Raw genomic sequence first — 24,188 nt, 5'->3', positions numbered from 1 at the left:
TAATTCTCATTAGGAATCTATTCTAATGAAATGCCCACTATGTTCATGCTAATTTCCGCTACACATAAGTTATTAGGCCATTAAATGTTACACACGATTTTCAAAGCATGGCACGAGAGAGAGAGAGAGAGAGAGAGAGAGAGAGAGAGAGAGAGAGAGAGAGAGAGATCAGCTTGGGACTTCTTGATACACACATTCTCGCCCACCTTTCCAACACATTATCAATGGCAAATTTGCAGCATCCGGCCACACACCTACACGACATTTTCCTATGGATTCAACATCAGCACACTGGCATCAACATCAACACACCATCGGTGTTTTTTACAGTGTTTTCCCATGGCATCATTAGAGAGAGTAGTCTTGATGTTACTGCTTGGTTTTTGGGTGCACTATATGCATAGATCTTGATGTATGCCTACTGTGTTCTGGTTTTGTGATGCCTAGCTGTTGACAGCTCACATGTTACAAGTTTTATTACTTTTTTGCACTCACATGTCTACAGAGCTACAGATTTATAGGTTTTCTTGGTAGGCTTTCCACTACGGATCTATTGTTCTTACACCTGACAGGTACTATAGTTACTACATGCATGGCATTTGTGGTTTGATTTGCCTACCCTACTTGTCTACAATTGATAAATTTTAACGGTGACAGATTTCAGTTTTAGGGAGAGATTTGTTTCTAGTGACTCCTTCTCTTTCGGATTTTTATGCGTAAGGATATGGATGATTAGCACCTTGTTTGTGCTTGTGATTTGTTGAGAGTAGTTTTTACTCCTTCAAAGGAGCTCACTTTAGTCTAGACTTTGCTTGCATTTTAGTGGCACCTATTTGAGCATGTGTCATGCGGTCTTACAATGATGTTTTTACATTTGTTATTTACATTGAGTTGCAGACACTGCTTGTAGAGCTGATTTTGGCTTGTTTTGGTAGTCATACCATTTTCTGAGACTCACTCTAAAAGAGCCTTTTTGAGACTATGGCTAGTCGTGTCTACATAGAATTTAGAAGCCAAGCACTGGGGGACAATTTACTGAGTGTGAGGTGGATTAGGTTTTCGGAGATCCCTATTGGTGGCCTTGCCATAGGACATATATAGAAGAGTATATGTGCTTTTGATGCCTTGTTCCCAGTCCCGTTTGTGAATTATCTTGATTAGTTCTATGTTGTTTATGCTTAGGGAGAACTCTTCATATTTTTTGCATTGATTTTGTCTTGATTTGGGTTGAGATTTTGCTCCCTGCAAAGAGGAGACACTTTTGGATTTCTCTCGTGAGTCCTCTAGTTTTCTTACACTATTTTGCATTGACATTGTAGTCATTTTGCTGAGTTTCTTATTGAGATTTTGACTTTGGTACATAGAGACTCTGTTGAAATATTTTGTTAGAAAATTTGCCATAAGTTCTTAGCGTGACTCTCTTGCAATTAGCTTCTGTCAGTGTGGCTCTATCTTTTGAGAAAGAAGATTACTACATTACAAAGTTTGATAGCACAAATTTCATTATAAGGAAACAAAGAATGCTTGATGTGCTAATCAACAAAGGACTTGCAGTGCCATTGAAAGAGTGTAGAGAGAGTGTGTACATTGATGATCAATGGGAGGAGCTTGATGCTCGTGCCATGGAAACTATAGGTTGCATCTTGGTGTGTCTATATTCTTCACAATTATGGAAAAGATCAATGCTAAAGAAGTGTGAAGGTCTCTATGTTCAACATGGGATGGTAAGAGTGGATTGAACAAAGTGTTCTGATGAAGAATCTTATGTGTCTTACCACGAAAGAAGGTAGCATTGTTAGTTCACACCTGAATGTGTTTAAGAGTGTGTTTCCTTAGTTGACATCAAAGGGGTTTAATTGATGAAATGAAAGCCATTTTCTTGCTATGTGCTTTGCATGCATCATGAAACACATTTAACACTACTATTAGTGACTCCATCCCTAAGGGCATAGTCATAGTCGCGATTGTTCTCAGGATCGCAAGAATGCGCGTAGCAAGATCATTGGACATGACACGAGGAACATTGAATGCTACCATTGTCACAAGTATGGACACATGGTCGTTTGTTACAAAGAGAGAAGGGTTATGCACCCCCTAAGTGCAGTATGAAGATAGAGGAGCTCAATGCCGTTGAGTCTCTGCGTGTCGGAGCTGTCGGATGTACTAATCTTCACCTTTGATTTGATTCTAGAGGTGTTAGCTCTTGAAAAATGCTATGTGCAGAATTGTATACTTGACTCAGGTGCTAATTTTCATGTTACTCCTCACAAGTAGTGGTTCTTCAATTACATTTCTACACATGGTTCATTAAGCTTGGTGATTCTCATCAGGTTGAGATATGTGGCATTGGAGATGTGAAGTTGTGTATGTGCAGCGATATTGAGTTCATGTTGCAAGGTGTTAGCTAACTAAGAGCTTGGTTTCAGTAGGACAGCTCGATGATCTTGGATACACTAGTGTATGGCAATGGTTCTTGGATGATCAAAAAAGATAAATTGGTCATGCTCAAAGGCAAAAATTTTGGCTCATTATATTCCTTGTCTGTCTCTTCCATGAAAGAGAACTCTATCTATGTAGCCGACCTACCTTCTACCATGTTGTGGCATAACCAGCTTGGTCGTATGAGTCAAAAGGGAATGAAGCAATTACAACGTTTTGGTTGTATCCCTGTGTTGAACTATTCTAATTTTAGTTTGTGTGAGCATTGTATATATAGAAAACAAACTAAGCTTACCTCATCGCCATTAGATTGAAAGTTAGGAAATCCTCTAGATTTACATGATGATATATGTGGGCCTATGTGCATAAGTCTCTGGGGGGGGGGGGGGGGTTACATGTTCCTAACTCAAAAGGTGTGGGTATACCTCCTGAAGAGGAAAGACGAAGTCTTCAGTGTCTTCCCAAAGTTCCTAGCTATGGCACAAATTCAGTCAAGCAAGAAGTTGTTTGCACATTGCATGGAGATGATAGGTGTAGGGTGAATCTACTTGAATGCTTCACGATTGTACACGTTGTACATACACATGCCACTTGGGCCACATTGGTCTTCAAGCGGGAGATTGTTAGGGTTCAAGCCAATTGGTCGGGCACCCATCACACTGACCGTACTAACATTATCCATTCTTTGGTAATATAGAACAATAAGGAGAGATGAGGGGTTAATCCCCCCGTTGAGCTCCACCAAGATTGTGTGCTCTCATCTCCTTCCTCACCTGCTCTCACACTTCACAGGCACCGCACACGCACTTACATTTTAAACACAATTTCTATCACATTAAACTTCATAATCCTATTCACACATGCATAGAAAGCATTCTCATTCGCAATGCTCCAACCACATACGATCAAGTTAATGAAAAATAGTATATACGAGAGGCATTATGAAGAGCAAATAGCTCATCACTTAGGCCATAGGCCCCAATCTAGCAAGAAACCAAATGAAAATGGGTATTGTTGCATATATAGCATATCACACACATAAATCGTTCAAATCCAATAAGATTTGTCAATCTAGGGTTAATGACCCAGGGATTGGGGTTAGCTCGTGGCTTAGGCCATAGGCCCCAGTCTAGCAAGACACCAAATGAGAATGGGTATTGTAGTATATCACACACATAAATCATTCAAATCCAATAAGATTTGTCAATCTAGGGTTAATAACCTAGGAATTGGGGTTAGTGCTTACCACAAAGCCATGGGCATTGTCTATGTTTGACACGGGTTTCAGATGGACATTCATGATTCTTGTTGAAAAGTGAGGTGATGCCTAGCTGGTTATACGAGGATGCTCAACCCTTAGCTGGTGCAACCCGAATGATGAATCCTTATAAACATATAACCTACGCTTGTAGAGGATAAGTGGGGTCCCCATTGAGTACTTTGCTCGCTCTTGTAGAGGATATGTGGAGTCCCCATTTGAGAACTTTAATCCCTTCTAATCTCCATTGCCAAGATTTGAAACACAAGCATAAGAAATGTTAAAGAATTTAAGATGGCTTGCCTGCACTTAATAAATAAAGAATAGTATTCCCGAGAGAGAGAGAGAGAGAGTGTGTGTGTGTGTGTGTGTGTGTGTGTGTGTGTGTGTGTGTGTGTGTGTGTGTGTGTGTGTGTGTGTGTGTGTGTGTGTGTGTGTGAGAGAGAGAGAGAGAGAGAGAGAGAGAGAGAGAGATGAGTGGAAAAGCAAAGGGAATGGTCTTTGTTTTTTGGATATGTAAGTTGAAAACTTGGTCGTCATACACCTCTTGAACAGCTCTAGAGTGAGCTCTCTGCATAGGAGCACTACTAAAGACTTACTACCCAACCATAGGATTCCTCTTAATGTAGACTTAAACCTTGATTGTTCACACTTGGCAGGACAAGACCCAAGGCTTTGGTCTGCCAAGCTACGCACCCTATGGCCGTCCTAGGCTCCATAGGCCATCTAACCGCAATCTAGACTCCACCTCCCTAGCTTTGCATGAGCAATGTGCACTAGGCACCCTACCTGCATGTGCCATGAGTGCTCCATGGCCTTGATGCTATAGATGACTTGATGTTGCGTCCGTCTGAAGTAAAGTTAACACACTCGTGAACATCCTGGGACCCTTTCATGATGTAGACTTCATATTCAATAACTACAAGCTATGATACAACTTGAGTTTCACCTGAAAACTACAATCCATCACACGAAAAGAGAGTCTCTTCAATGACCAAGGGATGCTTAGTAGTGCTGCAATTTACAAGGTTATCATTCACAATCAATAATTAAAAAAACATGCCTTTCTTCCCCTTTCAATTCTTTTCATCACAAGGTGCTTTAATACTTGAAGCAATGATTAAACTAGACAGAGCCCCATTGCACAGTCTAAAACTAGAGCTTTACCATGATCCAAGAGCGGGTAAGAGGAACATTAACAATGTCCAATTATCCTTTTAATCATATGAACATTTTAAGCAGCACTACTCACATCCATAGTTGCAACATACCCGTATGAAATATTTTTTTGTACCCATGTGGAAAATGATAGCATACTTGGCCAAAATTAGTGAGAAGATCAAAGCTAATTAATTTGGGAGCATGCCCCTGAACACTTGGTATGAATAGGAATGATAAGAGACTAGAGCAGAACTTCAAAGGGATCTTCTCCTAGGGGTGAAATTCATAGAAGTTACGAGACTTACGATGCAAAAAGTTTTATGTCTGTGTGCGCTTACCATGTATAATCATCTGTGCTTTTCCAAATAAAACTAGGGTCGCGTATGTTTCAAGTTCGACAGTCGAAACATACTCCAATCATATTTCCTTACCCCTATCTGTTTGTGTATGGAAACGTATGGACAAAACTATGATTAAATCTTCACAAACTTTTACAAAGTGCAAAAGTCACTTAATCACTTACAAACATCCCATATCACTTAATCATGGGATGTCATGCATCTATGGGAAAATCTTACAAAACCACTTCTCTACAACAAGCCCTAAAAATGATCTGATTCCTCAATATCACCTCCTGCCAACCGCTGGGTAATCACAATACCCGGTGCTATAGAGACCAATTCTGACCTATAGCTCGGATCCTCTGCAAAACTATTCAAAGCCTCCGCCACATTCGCTTTCACTTCTGTGGAGCTATCTTGCAAAAGCTCTACAAGAATCGGAATAACACCTGCTTCAGCCAACGCCTGCCTATCATCATCATTGTATGTGAGCTGTGCAATGGCTCCGGACACATTTTCTCTCAAATCCTCATTCTCAGCCTTCAGAAGCTCAACAAGAACAGGAATGGCCCCCGCTGCTACGACAAAGGAAGTAGAATGTCGGTAGCTAGAGAGATCCCAAATGATATCAGCTGCAGCAGCCTTTGATTCGACAGTACCATGGCAGAGAATCTGGACCAAATGCTCAATAATTGAGAGAGCATTTTCTTCTGACACTGCTAGTACACAAAAGGCATCCTCTGCAATATCCTTACCGTGCGGATTACCACCCTCAAGCAAGTCAATATACAAAGGAATTGCCCCTGCTTGAGCAACCTGCCACAGATGATCTACGCATGCTGCTACTATACCAAGCGAGTTTCCTGCCACCAACCTTGCTGTCTCATCTCCATCACGAAGCAAGTCAATTAGCGCCGGTATTCCATCCATCTCCACGATCAATCTCCTCACTCTCTTGACAAAGGCAAGGAGCCCCAGAGCATGGGCTGCTCTTGCTCTGGAGGCCATTGAACCAGTTCTCATGGCTTCAATCAAAGAGGATACCGCAGAGCGATTGGCAATCTCTCTACGCACGTCACTCAACCGTGCAATTATACCAACAAGTTCTGCACTCAAATATCTGACTTTTGTACAGCTAGAATTGACAAAATTCAAAACAGCTTGAACCCCGCCAGCTTGCGTAAATCGCTCCTGGTTGCAATTATCCGATAAAATCAGTTCTTTCAATGCCTGCAAAGCTAGGATCTGTAGCTTTTCAATACTCTGCTGAGAGACCAAGCTCAAAAGGCTTGAGATGGCACCTGCATTTCCAAGCATCAGCCTTGCAGATGCCCCTCTTTTGGCAATCCTCTTTACTGCAAGAACAGAAACTTCTTTAACTGACACTCCACAAGGAAAAGAATCCACATTTAGCAACTTTATCAAGGTAGGAATGGCATCCTGTATGCTGTCCTCAGTGATAAAATTTGCTAGCTTGGCAAGCAACAAACAACCCAACATTTGCATGGCCGGATCTTCAAAATTGATCATTTGAACCAATAAAAGGTCACAATCAGCGGTCAGGCTCTCATCAAATCCATCTTTCATTGCCATCTCAAGGCCGGCTTTCATAAACTGTCTTCTAGTAAATCTGTCGAAAACACCATCATTTGAGGCTGACACAAAAGCCGCCCTGACTTTTGCGTAGTGACCATCACAAGTCTCTTCCAATATGCACCCTTCATCTAGCCACTTTCTTATCACAGTATTAAACTCTGACCCAGGTAAAGGAACTTCCTGGTGTTCACTATCCTCTTGCATGGCTGCTCATTAGCTACTTTCAACCTGCACAGATAATGACATGCTGAGTACACTTGATCCCAATATAATTATACAAAACCTTACTCCATGGCATGAACTTGATGAGCTGACAGCTTAAACCTGTATATTGATTCTAAACTTAACAGCAGCTACCTAACGAACTGACAACTATGAGACAAACTTGACAATATGATTGAGCTAAGTACTAGAAACTGAAGTAATAGGCTATTCTCCAAAAAAAAAGCAAGATTGCTACACCAATCAGTCAATGTCTCACATGCATGGGCCATGCCACAACATTAACTCCATTTTGCAGCAGAATTATCATGTGTTTCCAACTTCCATTAAACTGTTGCACTAAGTTAATTCTCCGTTTGTCTGAATCACCTATCATCTTGCAAAGAAGCTAGAACAACCACAAAACCTAAATTTTTACTATCAACAATCATATGAAATGGAAACATGCACTAGGGTTTCCCCTACCATGTTAAAAGAACTATATATAGCTTCATAGGTCAGAAAAGTCTGAACTTGCGAAAACACTTAACGCGAAACACACAATCAACACACACAAAACCTAATGAAAAGAAAGAGAAGATAATGAAGCAAGACTAAGTTAGCGTTTATTGGCACTGCCGGAGGCAGTTGCCAATGCAACGATTCGATTTTTTGGTGATGCCTTCTGGCCTTACCAATGCTCCAGCGACTTTTAACTGAATGATAAACAGGATTTTTAGAGAGCACAGATCTATTGTTGGCACTTTCTTTGATGACAATATAGTCTTCTCCAAGGATGAGGCAGAACATAGACAACATCTGCTACGGGTCTTTTAAGGCATAGCGAGATCACAAGTTGGTGATCAATGCCAAGAAGAGTGATTTTTTCTTATCGGAGACACTTTTTGGGACACATTGTCTCAGGAACAGGAGTACAGATGGACCCGGCCAAGATTGAGACTATACGTGATTGGCCGGATTTGAAGAATATCCATGAAGTTAGAAGCTTCTTGGGCTTATGTTCTTACTACCGGCAGTTCATTAGAAAATTTGCAGAGGTTGCTTCCCCTTTGCATATATTGACACAGAAAGGAGTCCCTTTCTCGTGGGGACCCACAGAGGTGACTGCCTTTCAGACGTTGCAAGAGAAATTGACTACAGGACCAGATTTGACTTTACCAGATTTGCAAAAGTCATTCGAAGTATATTGTGATGCTTGTGGTCGTAGTCTCAGTGCGGTCTTAATGCAAGAAGGCCATGTCATTGCCTATGAGAGCCGATTGTTTTCAAGGCCGGAATTGATAGCATAGATTTATGAGAAAGAGCTTGTGGCGGTTATCCATGCTCTTACTCAGTGGCGACATTACCTACTCGGAGCCGATTTTACGGTCTTTACTGATCATCAAAGTTTACGCATCACAGAAGCAGCTTTCGGAAAAGAAGATGCGGTGGGCTAACATCTTGTCACAGTTTCACTTCCAGATTGTCCATGTGCAGGGACAAAAGAACTTGGTGGCAGATGCTTTGTCCCGGAAGCCGTTAGTCTTTGTTATTTCCGCGATTCATCATTGAAGCTTCGAGGACATGGTCGATCACTACACGCCACAGATCCAGATTTCTCAGATGTATTCAGTCGAATACAAAACGGGGAGGTAGTAGCGGAATATTCCATTCGGGATGGCTACTTGATGAAGAAAACGATGTTGTGCGTTACACAGCCGTTGAGGGAAAAGGTTCTAACCGAATGCCACTGTCCACCATTTACGGGTCACCGCGGCATTGATACCACCTTGAAAGATGTGGAGCGATACTTCTTTTGGCTGAGACTCAAAAGGATGTGGACGATTTTGTGCGCAGTTGCTTGGTATGCCAGAAGGTCAAGTTTGACAGGCATAAAGCACAGGGATTGTCAGCCTTTACCCATTCCCACCCGCCCCTGGGAAAGTATTGCAATGGATTTCATTTTTTATCTCCTGAAGACACAGAGTGGGCATGATGGTATCTGGACTGTTATTGACAGATTTAGCAAGCAAGCCCATTTCATTCCAGTGAAGAAAACAATCAAGCCGGATCATTTAGCGAGACTGTTCATTGCCCAGATATTCAGATTACATGGCATGCATGAGACAATAGTCTCTGACAAAGATCCCCGATTCACGAGGTTGTTTTGGAAGGCTATTTGGGAGAACATTGGCACACGATTGTAGTTCTCGTCATCTTTCCACCCGTAGACAGATGGGAATCTGAGATTGCAAATTCAGTCGTACTGGATTTATTGAAGTCTTACATCTTTTATCAGAAGACTCAATGGGAAAAGTTAAGATTTTCGAAGCCGGCCAGTACACAAAGGACTTGGACACTGCTTTAGTCAAGGTCCGGGAGTCTTTAGCGAAATCTCAAGAACGACACAAGAAGACAACAGACCGACACCGTCGCGATTTGAGAAGGAAGACAATTGAGTGCTCTTATGTTTGAGTTATTAAAGGAAGACAATTGAGTGCTCTTACGTTTTGAGAAGGCACGCCTGAGAAAGAAAAAGGAAAAGGAGCAGCTTTTTCCAAAGCTTAGCATGAGATACTATGGACCTTTCTAGATAAACGAAAAGATAAATGATGTCTCCTTTAGACTGAAGTTGCCCGATACTTGGAGAATTCACAATGCTTTTCATGTGAGTCTCTTAAAGCCTTTTAAAGGCGATGTGCCCGATGATTGGGAGCCAGATGAGTAACGCGAAGTGGAGGAAAGCGAGGAGATACTCGTTCCAAAACAGATATTGGCACATAAAGATAGAAAGATTTAAGGTAAAGTGATAAGGTGGTTCTTGGTTAAATTCAAGAACTATCCTGCATTGGATGCGAAGTGAATGGAGGAGGAGGACCTAGCAGATACTCCTCAGATTGTGGAACTTTACCTTGAAGCATTCGATTTAGCATAGTCTACTCCGATGGAACCCCGATTTCAGCATGGGTGAATCTAGTGCAGTGGGCATGCACAAGAGGGGGGTCACTCCGCTCCTGTGTCAACAGATTACCCCGATTTTTGATATAGAGTCACTGATGTCCCTTTGTGTTTCAGGGATACTGCTGAGCTAACAGTATTTTGCTATGACTTTATGAACTGGAATTCCCGAAAATGAAAATGATACTGATTGATTTGTTTGAGTGCAGTAACTGATAGACGAAATAACTGCAGCATTTCGGTCTCATAAATCTCTATAGACATGATTGAAATATGGATTAGTTAATCGGGCATCTGTAAGGTCCCGACCGGATCTAGATGCGATTGCTAAATACGTTGCCGATTAATCATGGTCTGAGATTTGAAATGAATTTTGAATGTGATTTGTCATGTGATGTCCCGTGATGTCTTGTGATGTGACTGTCAATTGGTACATGTGCTAGATGTGTTGATCCTAGTGCATCGCTACTAACAGTCAGTGTCTGCTAAGACAGTTTATGGCCTCTGTCTGTTTTGCAGGCGTAGTCGAGGACGATTACAATGCTTTCAAGAGGAGGTATGTCACAAATGGGTGACATGGCAACAAACCCCGGACACACACACTAACACGTGGCAAACCGTACAAAAACCCCCGCAATATGCGCTGAAATGTTGACGTGGCCTACCGTACGGATTTTGCGGCGCAAATTACAGAGCTGCTAACGTGGCATGCGTACGGAATTTGCAGAAAAAAGCATGGCTGAATTTTGGACAGCTTTTGGACTTATTGCTTTATTTTGAGAAGCTTTTAAACTACTGCTTTTGGGGCTCTGCTTTTGGGCATCCCTAGTATCAATAAATAAGTGGGCAGGGCCTCACTTCTCAGAGCATCTGGACGCAGAGTCTCAGATGAATCTCTGTTGTGTCGTGGTAGAATCTTGACTTGAAGTGTCCAAGTTTGTTACAGATCGCCATCTGGAAGAGCAAAAACGCAAATTTCTACCAAGGTAGGATCAACACGTACGTCCGGATCCATATCGTACCGTACGGTTGATCTGTACGGATCCGTACCGTACGGATTGATCCGTACGGTGCTTTTTTTTTCAATTATTCTGTCCCTTTGCCAACGTGAGGGTTTTCGCTAGGCCCAGGCGACCAATTTTTGGGGCTTATTTTTAAGGCGCTTGCGTTGAGTTGCAGAGAACCAGTAACCAGTCACTTTTCTGTGCAGAGAAACAGTGTGCAGGTAAACTCTCTCTCTCTCTCTCTCTCTCTCTCTCTCTCTCTCTCCACGCGCTGTTCCCCCCCCCCCCCCCCCCCCCCCCCCTCTCCCTCTCTCTCAAAACCCCTCACATCGACTTCCTACAATTGCATGGGAAGCAAGCAAAAAAGTTCAAAAGACGCATAAAAGCAAGATCTTGAGCACGGAATGGATGCAAGACATAAAGAAGTGGTTTGGGAGATGGGATGCATTACACTTGCTACATGATGCTTCAATTGACTATCAAGTGAATGAAGCTTTTCTACAACGCCAATGTATTACAGCTTGGGAGAAATCCGGTGGGTCACGCTTCATACATTACACCACCTATATTGCCCCCAACTACAAAACCATGTTCTTCGCTGAGAGAGGAAACCGTACTCACACTTACATGCTTGAGCCTATTCCCTTGTCCGCGATACGCACTATCGCAGCAATTCGGCTTAGCTCCCATTTCCTTCGATGCGAGATAGGGTGTTGGGGCAATGGAGAAGAGTCAAATCGATTGTGCACATTATGCTCACTGCAAGTTCGAGAGTCTGAGTACCACACACTACTAGAGTGCTCAGCTTTTGATCACATCCGAACTTGCTTCTCTCACATTTTCAGCCATAACTTAGACCTACACACTTTCCTCTCCCAGCCAAAGTGTGGGCTCTCCATTGCGACTCTCATCACTACAATTTTGGAGCATCGAGAGTCACTCATCAACCATACACATACTACATCACATGTAACTTTGGTCCCATAGGTCATATTTGACCTCCGAGGACGATAATAAAATCTATCTATCTATCTATCTATCTCTCTCGCTCTCTCTCTCTCTTTCTCGCCCGCACTCTATCACGTTTTTTCCACTCTCTCTCTCTCTCTCTCTCTCTCTCTCTCTCTCTCTCTCTCTCTCTCTCTCTCGCACTCTATCACGTTTTTTCCACTCTCTCTCTCTCTCTCTCTCTCTCTCTCTCTCTCTCTCTCTCTCTCTCTCTCTCTCTCTCTCTCTCTCTCTCTCTCTCTCTCTCTCTCTCTCTCTCTGCCCGTTGCTAGTGTGGGTGCACACGTACATCTAACCCCCCCCCTTGCGGACGGCGATCAAGCATGAGGAAGATGAACGATAAAGCCGACCCCCTGGAGAATGCCATTCAAAAATGCAAAGAGGAAATGACGGAGACCATTACCAAAATGAACCGCAATCTCTGGGGTACAATAAACATGCTCGAAGGACGCGTGTTGATCCAAGAGAGCAAGATAAGCACGCTGGAAGACCGAGTGACGACCCAGGAGGAAGAGATCGCGTCACTCAAGAAAGATCTCGCCGAAGCACGATCAAGAAACACACTGGAAGAGGGCGAACTGCAACCCTCAGTAATCGAAGAAATCAACACAATCAAGGAGCAAGTACGGGCCATCCAAGAGGGAGAAGAGCAGCACAAAGAAATGACGACTTCTTGGGTGGATGTTCTTACCAAAACTCAACAGAAGGCGGACGAAGCCGAGAAATGGATCAAGGTGGCCAAGAAAGGGAAAGGCAAGGAGATAACGCCCACGTCCACACCCAGCAACATCATTAATCAGACACTTGAGAAGGAGCACAGGAGAAGGGTGCACGCTTTACATGTGAGAATTTGCGGTCTTAAAGACAAAGGCAATGTGGACGAAGAAGTAAAAGAACTCACAGCCTTGATGGGGATTCATGAGCCGACGCACACAAGGGCATGGAGAGTGGGCAACATGAAGAAAAATGGAAGCAGTGGAGAAACCTCAAAAGAAAGAGCACTCATCCTCCGTTTTCCCTCCATGGAAGTGAAGAAATCCTTCTTGAAGAAAAGACCAACTCTTAAAGAGACTGTCACAAGACGGGAGCGTACACAAGCACTTAGAAAATCTGAAAATTATAATTCTTTGCAAACATGAGAGAAGGGAGAAGATCGACACAGTATTGGGGACCAGAAGATGGGCTGGTTCCCCCCCCGTAAAGAGTATTCTTTTATTTAGGGAGAATTCTTATACAAGCACGAGAACCCGAGGAAACCCCTCCGTTCTGTAATCTTAGACCCGAAGATCGTGCTTTCCCGTAAAGGGCTTGGGCACAAGGCCGTTCCTTCCCGTAAGGAACTTAGGCGCGAAGCCGTGCTTTCCCGTAAGGGACTTAGGCGTGAAGTTGTACTTCCCGTAAAGGGCCTTCCCGTAAGACGAGAGATTCCTGCAAAACAAACCACACAAACACGCGACAACAATTCATATGGCGAATCCACAATAGATACCTATCGTTCTTGCGCGGGCAAAGCGACTTCCGTGCTTCGTAGTCTCGCGATCTCTTGCGGCAGAGTCTTCTCTTGTTGATGTTGGTACCTCCTTTGAGTGAGGGCATGTGGTGCTTTTATAGCTCCCTGGCCACGGCACGAATAGCTGCTCGCGTAGAGATCGCGGTCGTTGTTGTTTTTTTTTCCTGCGCTATTCTACCCGAAATAGGGAGAGAGAATTCGTTGGCTGGTTTTGTTGCTTTATCTTCTAAGTGGCTACCCACTTATTAAGTGGGCGGCCGGCATATTTTAAAATTGGTCTGAACCTGCCCAAAAACTCAATAAAACCTTATAAGTTAAAACCAATGCATTTCACAACACTTCCCAGGCGTCCCTGGATGCAACCACATGCACGAATGCAACGCAAACATAGATTCCTCGCGGGAAAGCGTCTGCCTTCCCACGATTGTTCCTGCTTTTCGTAAAAAGCTTCATTGAACCCATCTTTATTCTGGTGCTTGCGTTCTTACGCGTATTTTCTTACTCAGTTCGGATTTCCTCCTTAGCCTACGGGATGCACCCGTCACCCATCATGTGACGCATCAAGGGCACTCGTAACCCGGCCCTTTCCACCGAACTTACGAAAACTCCTTCGCGATGTTTACCGTCACCCATCAAATGACACATCAGAGTTGTCCGTTCTTGATGGCAGTTCCTGTAGCTAACAGTTCTTAGTGCACACAATAAAATATCCTAAAAAAGAGATTAATCATTAAAAATAAGAAAATAGTCCAATTAGCAACATCCCTCTGGCTTCCAAATAGTTGACCTCAACTGTAGTGCTTGGACATATACCTCCAGTATCTCGGGATAAGCTGCTAATTCCTCTTGCGTCATCCACTGAGCATCTAGATTCGAATAGTTCTTAAACTTAACCAAATACTTCCGTGTTATCTTTCCGGACTTAAGGGGCCGCTCCTGATGACTTACAATCTGCTCCAGTTGGAGTATTTCTTCTGTTTCCTCAACCTCAGGAGGTTCCTCAGCACTTGGCTGACTCGGAGGCGGAACCACATACGGCCGGAGTAAACTGACATGGAAAGCATTGTGGATCCTCCAATTAGGTGGTAGCTCTAATCGGAATGTAACATCATTCACTTGCTCAGTGATCTTAAATGGCCCATAATAACGGGTAGAAAGTTTTACCACCTTCCCCTTATGAGACGCTTGTTTCTTAAGTCTTGCCTTCTCAAACTTGAGTAAGACTAACTGCCCGACCGTTAAGTCGAGATTCCTCCTGTGCTTGTCTGCAGCTTTCTTATGCTTTTCCTGAGAGTGTAAAATAGCTCTCCTAACTTGCCCGTAGGCGGTGTCCAAATCCCGGACAAATTCATTTGCTGCAAAAATCTTATCCTTAGTTAAAAGGATGGGTGGAAGCAAAGGCTTACCATAAAGAATCTCAAAAGGTGCTTTCCCCGTCGATGAGTGTATGGTATTGTTATACGCATACTCGACAAGAGGCAAATATTTCTCCCAGTCAAATTGCCGGTCTGACACATAAGCTTTTAACATATCCAATACTATGGAATTGGCTATCTCACTTTGCCCGTCCGTTTGAGGACGGTAGGCAGATGAAAAATTCAGCTTTGTACCAAGATTATCCATCAAGGCACGCCAAAAATTTCCTCTCATGCGAGGATCGCTCACAATAGACTTAGGCATTCCATGATGCTTGAAGATCTGTGCTAGAAAGACCCTAGCCATATGATCTGCTTTGATCGTTTTCTTGACTGGTATAAAGTGTGCTTGCTTGCTAAACCTGTCCCCAATGGTCCAGATCGCGTCATTTCCAGTCCGAGTTCTAGGGAGGTCCATGATGAAGTCCATGGCAATACTTTCCCAAGGTTCATTAGGCACAGGCAAAGGTTGTAGCAACCCAGGCGTCTTATGCCGATCATACTTCACTTTTTGGCAAACCAAGCATTCCCTGACATACTTATCAATGTTTGCTTTAAGGCTAGGCCAAAAGAAATATCTTTCCATTGCTAAGGTTGTAGGGAGAATACCCCGATGACCCGCATAAGGCGAAGCGTGTGCTTCATTCATGATCTTCTTTCTTAATGGTTCCGCCACACATATGGCCTGATGGTGGTAGAGATAACCGTCCCGAATGGAATAGGGAAACTCATTCTCTCCACGATGTAGCTTTCCCCAAATGGTGGAGAAGTCTGGATCATTCAAATACAAATCCGGTAGTGCTTCTAATTCTTGGTGATACACCGAAGTGATAGCGTTCACCCTTGGCCACCTAGACAATGCGTCTGCGATTACATTCTTACTCCCAGCCGTGTGAAGGATCTGGAAGTGAAACATAGACAAAAAGTTTGCCCATCTCATCTGCTTCTCAGATAGTTTCCTTTGCATAAGAAAATACCGCAAACTCTGGTGATCAGTCTTGATCAGAAAATCCGCTCCTAGAAGATAGTGCTTCCAGTTGGATAAGGCGTGAATCACAGCCGTGAGTTCCTTTTCGTAGATTGATGCATGCAACTCTGCATCCTTAAGCCGTCTGCTTTCGTAGGCCACTGCATGGCCTTCTTGGTTTAACACTGCTCCGATGCAATTGCCTGAAGCATCACAGTGAACCTCAAATGGTTTTCTTAAGTCAGGCACTATCAAAATAGGCCCATGGCTTAGCAAGTACTTGAGCCGATCAAAAGCTCCTTGTTGTCTCGATCCCCATCTGAAAGGAATCTTCTTCTTTGTCAAGTCATGAAGTGGTCCTGCTACATGAGCAAATCCTCGGACAAACCTTCGATAATATGAACATAATCCCAGGAAACTACGTACATCATGTACCGTAGTGGGAATAGGCCAATCTTCTACCACTCGGATCTTGGCAGGATCCATACTCACTTGATTGTGAGAGACTATATGGCCGAGATAGTGTATCTCTGAGAGAAAGAACTCGCTCTTCTTTGCATTCACATGCAACTCATGCTTTCGCAATTCTTGAAACACTAAGTCTAAGTGCTTCCGATGTTCCTCTTTTGACTTAGAGAAGATGAGTATGTCGTCAAAGAATACTCCCGTAAAAGCTCGATACGGGCTGAAAATGTGGTCCATCATGCGATTGAATGTCGCAGGAGCATTGGTCAAGCCGAAAGGCATTACCAAAAATTCATATAGTCCAAAGGTTGTGCGAAAAGCAGTCTTATGGACATCCTCAGGGGCGATCAGTATCTGATGATACCCACTCTTTAAGTCTATGCGACTAAAGACACTTGCACCCTGCAACTTATCAAGTATATCATCAATCCGAGGGATCGGAAAGTGATTCTTGATTGTGATCTTGTTTAAAGACCGATAGTCTATGCACATTCGAAACGTGCCATCTTTCTTCCGCACCAGTAGAACTGGAGAGCAGTAGGGTGAAGCACTTGGCCGTACTAACCCTTTCTCTAGAAGCTCGTTGACTTGCTTCAAAATTTCCTCTTGCTGAGCAAGACTTACCCGATAAGGGGGTTGATTGGGAGGCGAGCTACCCGGTATGAGATCTATGCGGTGATCTTCCGGCCGTACCGGAGGGAGTTCATCAGGAAGTGTTTCCGTGAAACAATCCTTGTACTTTTCAATAAATTGAAGACGCTTAATTTCCAGACTAGAGAGAGAGTCCCTACTAGTTTTATCCTTTGCAAAAATCAAGTAAGCGGAAACACACTTCTTCATTTCTTTCTTAATGGAGATATGGCTTTCAATTGGGAACTGCCAATCTCCTACATCAGCTTGAATCTTTATTTTCTTACCCCCATGACCAAAAGTGAGGGTCTTTTCCACATAATCGGGAATAGGTGTCATGTGAAAGTGCCATGGCATACCCGAGATGATATCACATCCCTCGATGGGTGCCCTCAAAAATGATTCGCGGTCCTTGTACTCGCCAATCCGAAGATTGAGCTGTCCTTGCACGGGAGTTGCATTGGTTGTCAACCCCCCGAATGCCGATCCGGATGTAACCGGTGTGCCAAGCTGAGACGAAGTGAGGCACAAACGTTCCGCAGTATCCAGGGAGATGAAGTTATCCGTGGATCCTGGATCATAAAGAATCAGTACTCGCTGGTTGTTCAAAGACCCCCAGCCCTTCAGAAATTGACGCTTTCCTTTCTCCGTTTCTATGTTTCCTTGAACATCTGGAATTGAGTTCGAGCTTGGCGGTGCGGGTTCCTTCCTTGCTTTTTCTTGCCTCGCAGAAGCTTGTTCTTGCAGTTGCTGCTTTAGAGGGCAGTTTGGTTTCATATGTCCTTTCTCGCCACAGTAGAAGCATCTTCCTTCCTCTCTGAAAGTTTGGAGTTGAGTAGGAGAAAGATACTTAGTTCGCTTGCCAGTGCCCTCTGGCTTCTTAGAATGATCATCGTCTCTAGATGGAGGACGTTTTCTTCCTTGGCCCCCTTGGTCATCGTAGACCCCTCTTTGTCTTGCACGGTAAGTGCTATGCTCCATCTTTCTGGGTGTCCCAGTTGAGTGCAAATCCTCAGCAATGATTGCTGACTCCATCATCCTTTGAAGAGTATCATGCGGATACACCTTCACACTCTTTCGAAGCTGCGGTTGGAGACCCGCTTCGAACTTTCTTTTCTTTTCCTCGTCGGCAATCTTCATGAAGGGAGTGACCTTCAGAAGAACCGACCAATACTTGTCCACATAGGTCGTTACTTTTTCATGTTCCTTCTGGGCAAGCCAGTCCCATTCCTTCCGTATGTCCTGCTCGAAGTCAGGTGGAAGAAATTGTTCATAAAATTCAGATTTGAAGCTCTCCCAAGTTCTGGCCTGAGAACCTTCCAGAATCTTGGCTAGCCACCAATTACTTGCCGTTTCCTTGAGGTGCATCCCCACATGGCGTAATTGGATCTTTCTGTGAAGTGCCCATTGGTAAAGGCGACTTCAAACTGTCTGATGAAGGACAGTGCTTTGGAGATGTCTCTCCGTCCCTTGTAGGTTTCGAACTTGATGTCTTTGTCGCCCAATTTGAAGGCTCTCATGAGATGTTGAGACTTGCGACCATGCTTCTTGAATCGAGGCTTATCTTTAGGTTGATGAAGAGTAGTAGTAGTAGCGGCTTCCTCCTTCTGACGAGATGATCGAGAAGTAGAAGTATAATCAGGAGAGTAAGATGGAGATGAGATAGAGATGTCCTTGCTCTCGTCTAGCAAAGAGAGCGCTTTTTCCTGGCTTTTCCTTGGAGTAGGCCGTTCATTACGATCCGAAGATCCTTTGTGCACCTCGGCACGTTCTTCTTCTCTTGCCTCCTGTGGTCTCAAGCCAACAGTGTTGTCTGGATGCTTGACTGCATCAGTTCCATTCGTTTTCTTCATTCCGCCCAAAAGCTTTTGGACGTCTGGCAACAGTAAAATTTGTTGTAACTCCGCAAGCTGAGCTTGCACTTGTCACAAGACGGGAGCGTACACAAGCACTTACAAAATCTGAAAATTATAATTCTTTGCAAACATGAGAGAAGGGAGAAGATCGACACAGTATTGGGGACCAGAAGATGGGTTGGTCCCCCCCCCCCCCCCCCGTAAAGAGTATTCTTTTATTCAGGGAGAATTCTTATACAAGCACGAGAACCCGAGGAAACCCCTCCGTTCTGTAATCTTAGACCCGAAGGTCGTGCTTTCCCGTAAAGGGCTCGGGCACAAGGCCGTTCCTTCCCGTAAGGGACTTAGGCACGAAGCCGTGCTTTCCCGTAAGGGACTTAGGCGTGAAGCCGTACTTCCCGTAAAGGGCCTTCCCGTAAGACGGGAGATTCCTGCAAAACAAACCACACAAACACGCGACAACAATTCGTATGGCGAATCCACAATAGATACCTGTCGTTCTTGCGCGGGCAAAGCGACTTCCGTGCTTCGTAGTCTCGCGATCTCTTGCGGCAGAGTCTTCTCTTGCTGATGTTGGTACCTCCTTTGAGTAAGGGCATGTGGTGCTTTTATAGCTCCCTGGCCACAGCACGAATAGCTGCTCGCGTAGAGATCGCGGCCGTTGTTTTTTTTTTTTCCTGCGCTATTCTACCCGAAATAGGGAGAGAGAATTCGTTGGCTGGTTTTGTTGCTTTATCTTCTAAGCGGCTGCCCACTTATTAAGTGGGCGGCCGGCATATTTTAAAATTGGTCTGAACCTGCCCAAAAACTCAATAAAACCTTATAAGTTAAAACCAATGCATTTCACAACACTTCCCAGGCGTCCCTGGATGCAACCACATGCACGAATGCAATGCAAACATAGATTCCTCGCGGGAAAGCGTCTACCTTCCCACGATTGTTCTTGCTTTTCGTAAAAAGCTTCATTGAACCCATCTTTATTCTTGTGCTTGCGTTCTTACGCGTATTTTCTTACTCAGTTCGGATTTCCTCCTTAGCCTACGGGATGCCCCCTTACTGATGCACCCATCACCCATCATGTGACGCATTAGGGGCACTCGTAACCTGGCCCTTTCCACCGAACTTACGGAAACTCCTTCGCGATGTTTACCGTCACCCATCAAATGACACATCAGAGTTGTCCGTTCTTGATGGCAGTTCCTGTAGCTACAATCTTTTAACAGTTCTTAGTACACACAATAAAATATCCTAAAAAAGAGATTAATCACTAAAATTAAGAAAATAGTCCAGTTAGCAACAGAGACTGGCATCTTTCTCGGGGATGATCTCACCCTCTCGCAGATCGCTCATATGCAGAAAGTAATGTCGGAGATTAGAGCGGCAAGGGAAAAAGGCAAGATCGCTTTTTATCGAGACGGAAAAGTGGTAATACTAAAGCGATGCTCCACATGACGGTCCGAGACTTATGGGACCACACTCAAAGTAGCTGCCTGGAACTGCAATGGATCTATGCGTCTTGATGTGGGAGCTTTTGAGGATAGCTTTACTGGAGGAGACATCATCTTTTACTCTGAGACACACCAGGCCTCTGGGCAATCCATGCCACACATCAGTGGATACAGGTGGGAGACAGCCTACAGACATGAGACACGCTCAGAGCACAGAGGGCGAGGCTCGGGGGGAGTGGCAGTGTTATTTAGAGAGGATCTGCAGCCACTGATACACATAGCCCGCAGGGACGAGCAAGCTAGGTACATGTGGGTGAGACTAAAAGCAGAGACAGGCAAATACCTCTATCTAGCTATTTGCTACTTTCCCCCGAGTACATCAGTTTATGCATCACCTAGAGGACAATCCCCTTTCTCTACTTTGGATGATGACATATGGGAGTTCTCTAAGGATGGTGACATTATCATCCTAGGGGACTTCAATGCTAGGACTGCCAATCACCAAGCAGTGTTTTATGATACTTCAGAGGAGATGCTAAGAGAGCTAGATGTAGCAGAGACGGGCCTTTCCAGACTCTCACACGATGTGGAATATACTGAGTATGGGCGACACCTGATAGACATGGGCACTGCACATGGATTGGCCATCTTGAACGGCCTACAGAGATTTCCTGCTGCGGGAGGTTTTACATGCTTCCCACACACACATGGAGCCAGCACTGTGGACTATGTCATGGCACAGACGAATCTCATCTCTAGTATCCAGGATCTCACAGTTGGGCCCAAACCGGTCGGGGTGGCAGTGGATCATGCTCTGGTGTCGATGACCATCTCCTTCCAGTTCAGTGTAGCACACAGGCCACGAGTAGCAGCCCCCACTCGCTACACATTCACACGGGAGACGGATTCTGTATACATGGACGGAATCTACAGACGCCTATGCACTGAGGACCCGGGGCGACCTCTGGAGGAGCTAACTACTATACTGACACAAACATTACATGAGGTAGCAGCAGAAGCATACCCACACACCAAGCCTGAGCAGAGCCGCCGATCAGGGAGCATGCCTCAGAACAGCTCGTACGATGAGGAATGCCGCCATACTAGAGCCAGACTTCAGAAGGAGGTGCTGTTGGGGGACATCACTCACAGACAGTCACAGATTGACTTCCGACGCCTGGTGCGGCGGAAGAAGAGGGTTTTTTTGGCTCGACTCGAGCAGGATCTATATCAGCCATTCTTGAGTCAGGACTCACGTGAGGCGTGGCGGCTCTTTCATGAGCAGTCTCCCCCCCCTGCTATTTCCTCCGCAGAGACCTGGGGTCAGTACGCATCATCTTTGTACACAGTACCTGGACAGCCGCCCCTCCCCGACCCCCCCGATCCATGCCCACACGCATGTGTCTTTTTCACCACTGAGATGGTGAAGAAAGCTATTGACCGGATGAAGACTGGGAGAGCATATGATCATGACAGCCTAGTCGCTGAGCATTTCATGCATGCCAAAGACCTACTAGCAGAGCTTCTAGTATTTATGTTTAACCGTGCCATGTGTGAGGGCCTACCGGACACTTGGAGCCTATCTACGATCGTACCTATCTTCAAATCAGGAGACCCCATGGAGCCTGGGAATTATCGCACTATTATGATTGGGCACACACTGGCACGGTTGTATGCATCCATTCTTGAGCAACAGCTGAGTAGATGGGCAGAGAGGGAGGGAATACGTGCAACTGGGCAGGCAGGATTCAGGAGAGGCTTCACTACTCTTGACCATATCCTAACACTCAGGGCCATCATCGAGGAAGGCAGATCTCATGGGAGACGGATCTATTGTAGCTTTGTGGACTTCCGCAAAGCTTTCGACACAGTACCCAGAGCTAGACTGATGCGGAGACTACAGGAAATGGGAGTACCCACAGAAGTCATTTGGGGGACCATGGCATTGTACAGATCAGTAGTAGGGCATGTACGTACCCCGGAAGGACTATCTACACCGGTTCACTCCACTATTGGGGTGAAGCAGGGCTGCCAGCTCTCTCCTACTCTTTTCGGCATGTATGTGGATGAGATTTCTGACTACATTGAGACCGATGGAGATAAAGGTGCTCAGTTGGCAGGGACATGGATTCCACTTTTGTTATATGTTGATGACATAGTGTTGATCTCCGAATCCCCAGAGGGAATGCAACGCCAATTGGATGCTTTGCATACGTTTGCCCACGAAAGTGGTTTGTCTGTCAACCTGGGTAAAACCAAGGTTATGGTGTTTAATACCACCCCACAGTGGATCAGGAGGTCAGCACCTACATTCACATACGGCCAGGAGATTGTGGAGTACACAGACGCTTACACTTACCTTGGAGTGGTTTTTAGCGGACCTGCATTCTCACTCGGAAGAGCAGCTGAGACCAGACTTACTAGAGCCCCCGCAGCATTGGGTAGATTGGAAAGGATGTGTTCGCAGGTTCAGTTTCAAGAGCCCCGGACGAAGCTCTGGCTCTTTGACACCTTGGTGGCTTCAGCATTGCTTTATGGAACCGAGATATGGGGACCTTAACTGGATCACCACGGGAGGCCGGGTCGCACAGACGGTTGGGGGAACATGGAGAAACCTCTCATCTCCATGATCTCATGGCTCATTAGAGCCAAGGCATCAGTACCGCGAGCCATTATCCGAGCAGAGCTAGCGCCCCCCCCCACTAGTGGTGGAGGCGCTCACCAGATCAGTCTCCTTCATAAACCGCACATGGGAACTTCCTAGAAACAGATATGCTCACATAGCACTTGAATCCTCTCGACAGTTAGCCATACAAGGAGATACAACATGCTGGTATGGGGAGATGACATCATGCTTTCAGGCACATGGGTTCAGCATCGACAGGCTGCCACCATTCCATTACTCATTGGATGCACCATCTCTCACTCTTACACAGTCAGAGATCACCAAGCTCATCCGCCAAGACGTGACCCAGCTAGACACCAGGAGGACATGGATACAACCAGCACAGGAATTGGGCACGAAGATGGCTTTCTACAGAGACCACCTTCTCCAGCTTACGGCAGATGGTTTTGTGACGAGACCCAAATACATGGATACCCACTTGTCTCATGGGATACGATGTGCTATTGAGCCTATTGGCCAGTTACACACATCCTCTCACCAGTTGCGGATTGAAACTGGGAGATACAGCGGAGTACCAGCAGAAGACAGGACATGCCCCTTGTGTAACATGGAACCTGAGACAGAGCTACACTATACATGCCGCTGCCCCGTCTACTACGAGATACAAGGCCGATTCCACTGCTTGTTCAGAGAGGGTTTTGGACCACTCTCAAGAGTCATGGGATACGAAGATCAGAGATGTCTGGGTTTGTTCTTGCTCGAGCTGCGCAGACACAGAGATAGCCTGATGAATGGAGAGGCTAGCCAGTCTCAAAGACGGATCACAGACTTTTTCAGAGTAGACACGGGACAACCGCAAGAGCCACTCCCACAGCAGAGCTCCCCCTCGTCTCACACCAGAGGCACACTGATTGACCGAGCGATTGAATTGGGGAAATCTAGGCGCCGGCGACTGCGAAGAACTACACAGCATCGACGGAGGCTACGACAGAAAATTCGGAGCACGCTGGCCAGGCATGCACGACGCCCGGTCAAACTACTAACCATGGAGGAAATTGATGAGATTCGCCAACGACCGATGATAGATCTCTTGTGATTCAGCTATCCCAACTAGCCGCCCATTTTTTGCTTAGTTTGTTGCTTGGCTCACATCGACGAACTTAGGACCCCATAGGATATATCTTTGTTTTGTATTGTTGGTAGGTTATTTTGTTACTCTGACTTTGTATCAGATCCACCACTTTGTAACTTTTGGGTCTGATAGGTCATTAAGAGGTTTCACGTCAGAAATCTCGTCCGATTCAA

The 24,188-nt window shown here is 45.0% G+C and overlaps 1 protein-coding gene across 1 annotated transcript in view; it reads right to left on the bottom strand.

The window, feature by feature from the left end:
- Positions 1 to 5,316: 5,316 nt before the first annotated feature.
- Positions 5,317 to 24,188, bottom strand: part of LOC147465613 (ARM repeat superfamily protein) — a 35,366-nt gene continuing 16,494 nt past the window's right edge. Inside the window, exon 2 of the mRNA XM_086520927.1 lies at positions 5,317 to 7,023. Coding sequence (XP_086377053.1) covers positions 5,461 to 6,999 — 1,539 coding nt within the window. The 5' untranslated portion in view covers positions 7,000 to 7,023 and the 3' untranslated portion in view covers positions 5,317 to 5,460. The remainder of the gene's footprint in view (positions 7,024 to 24,188) is intronic.

The sequence above is a fragment of the Adiantum capillus-veneris genome, chromosome 1, assembly GCF_014529385.1.
Source record: "Adiantum capillus-veneris isolate H3 chromosome 1, ASM1452938v2, whole genome shotgun sequence".
Lineage (NCBI taxonomy): Eukaryota > Viridiplantae > Streptophyta > Polypodiopsida > Polypodiales > Pteridaceae > Adiantum > Adiantum capillus-veneris.
The sequence above is the reverse complement of the archived record's forward strand: the minus strand, read 5'-3'. Positions and strand labels throughout refer to the sequence as shown.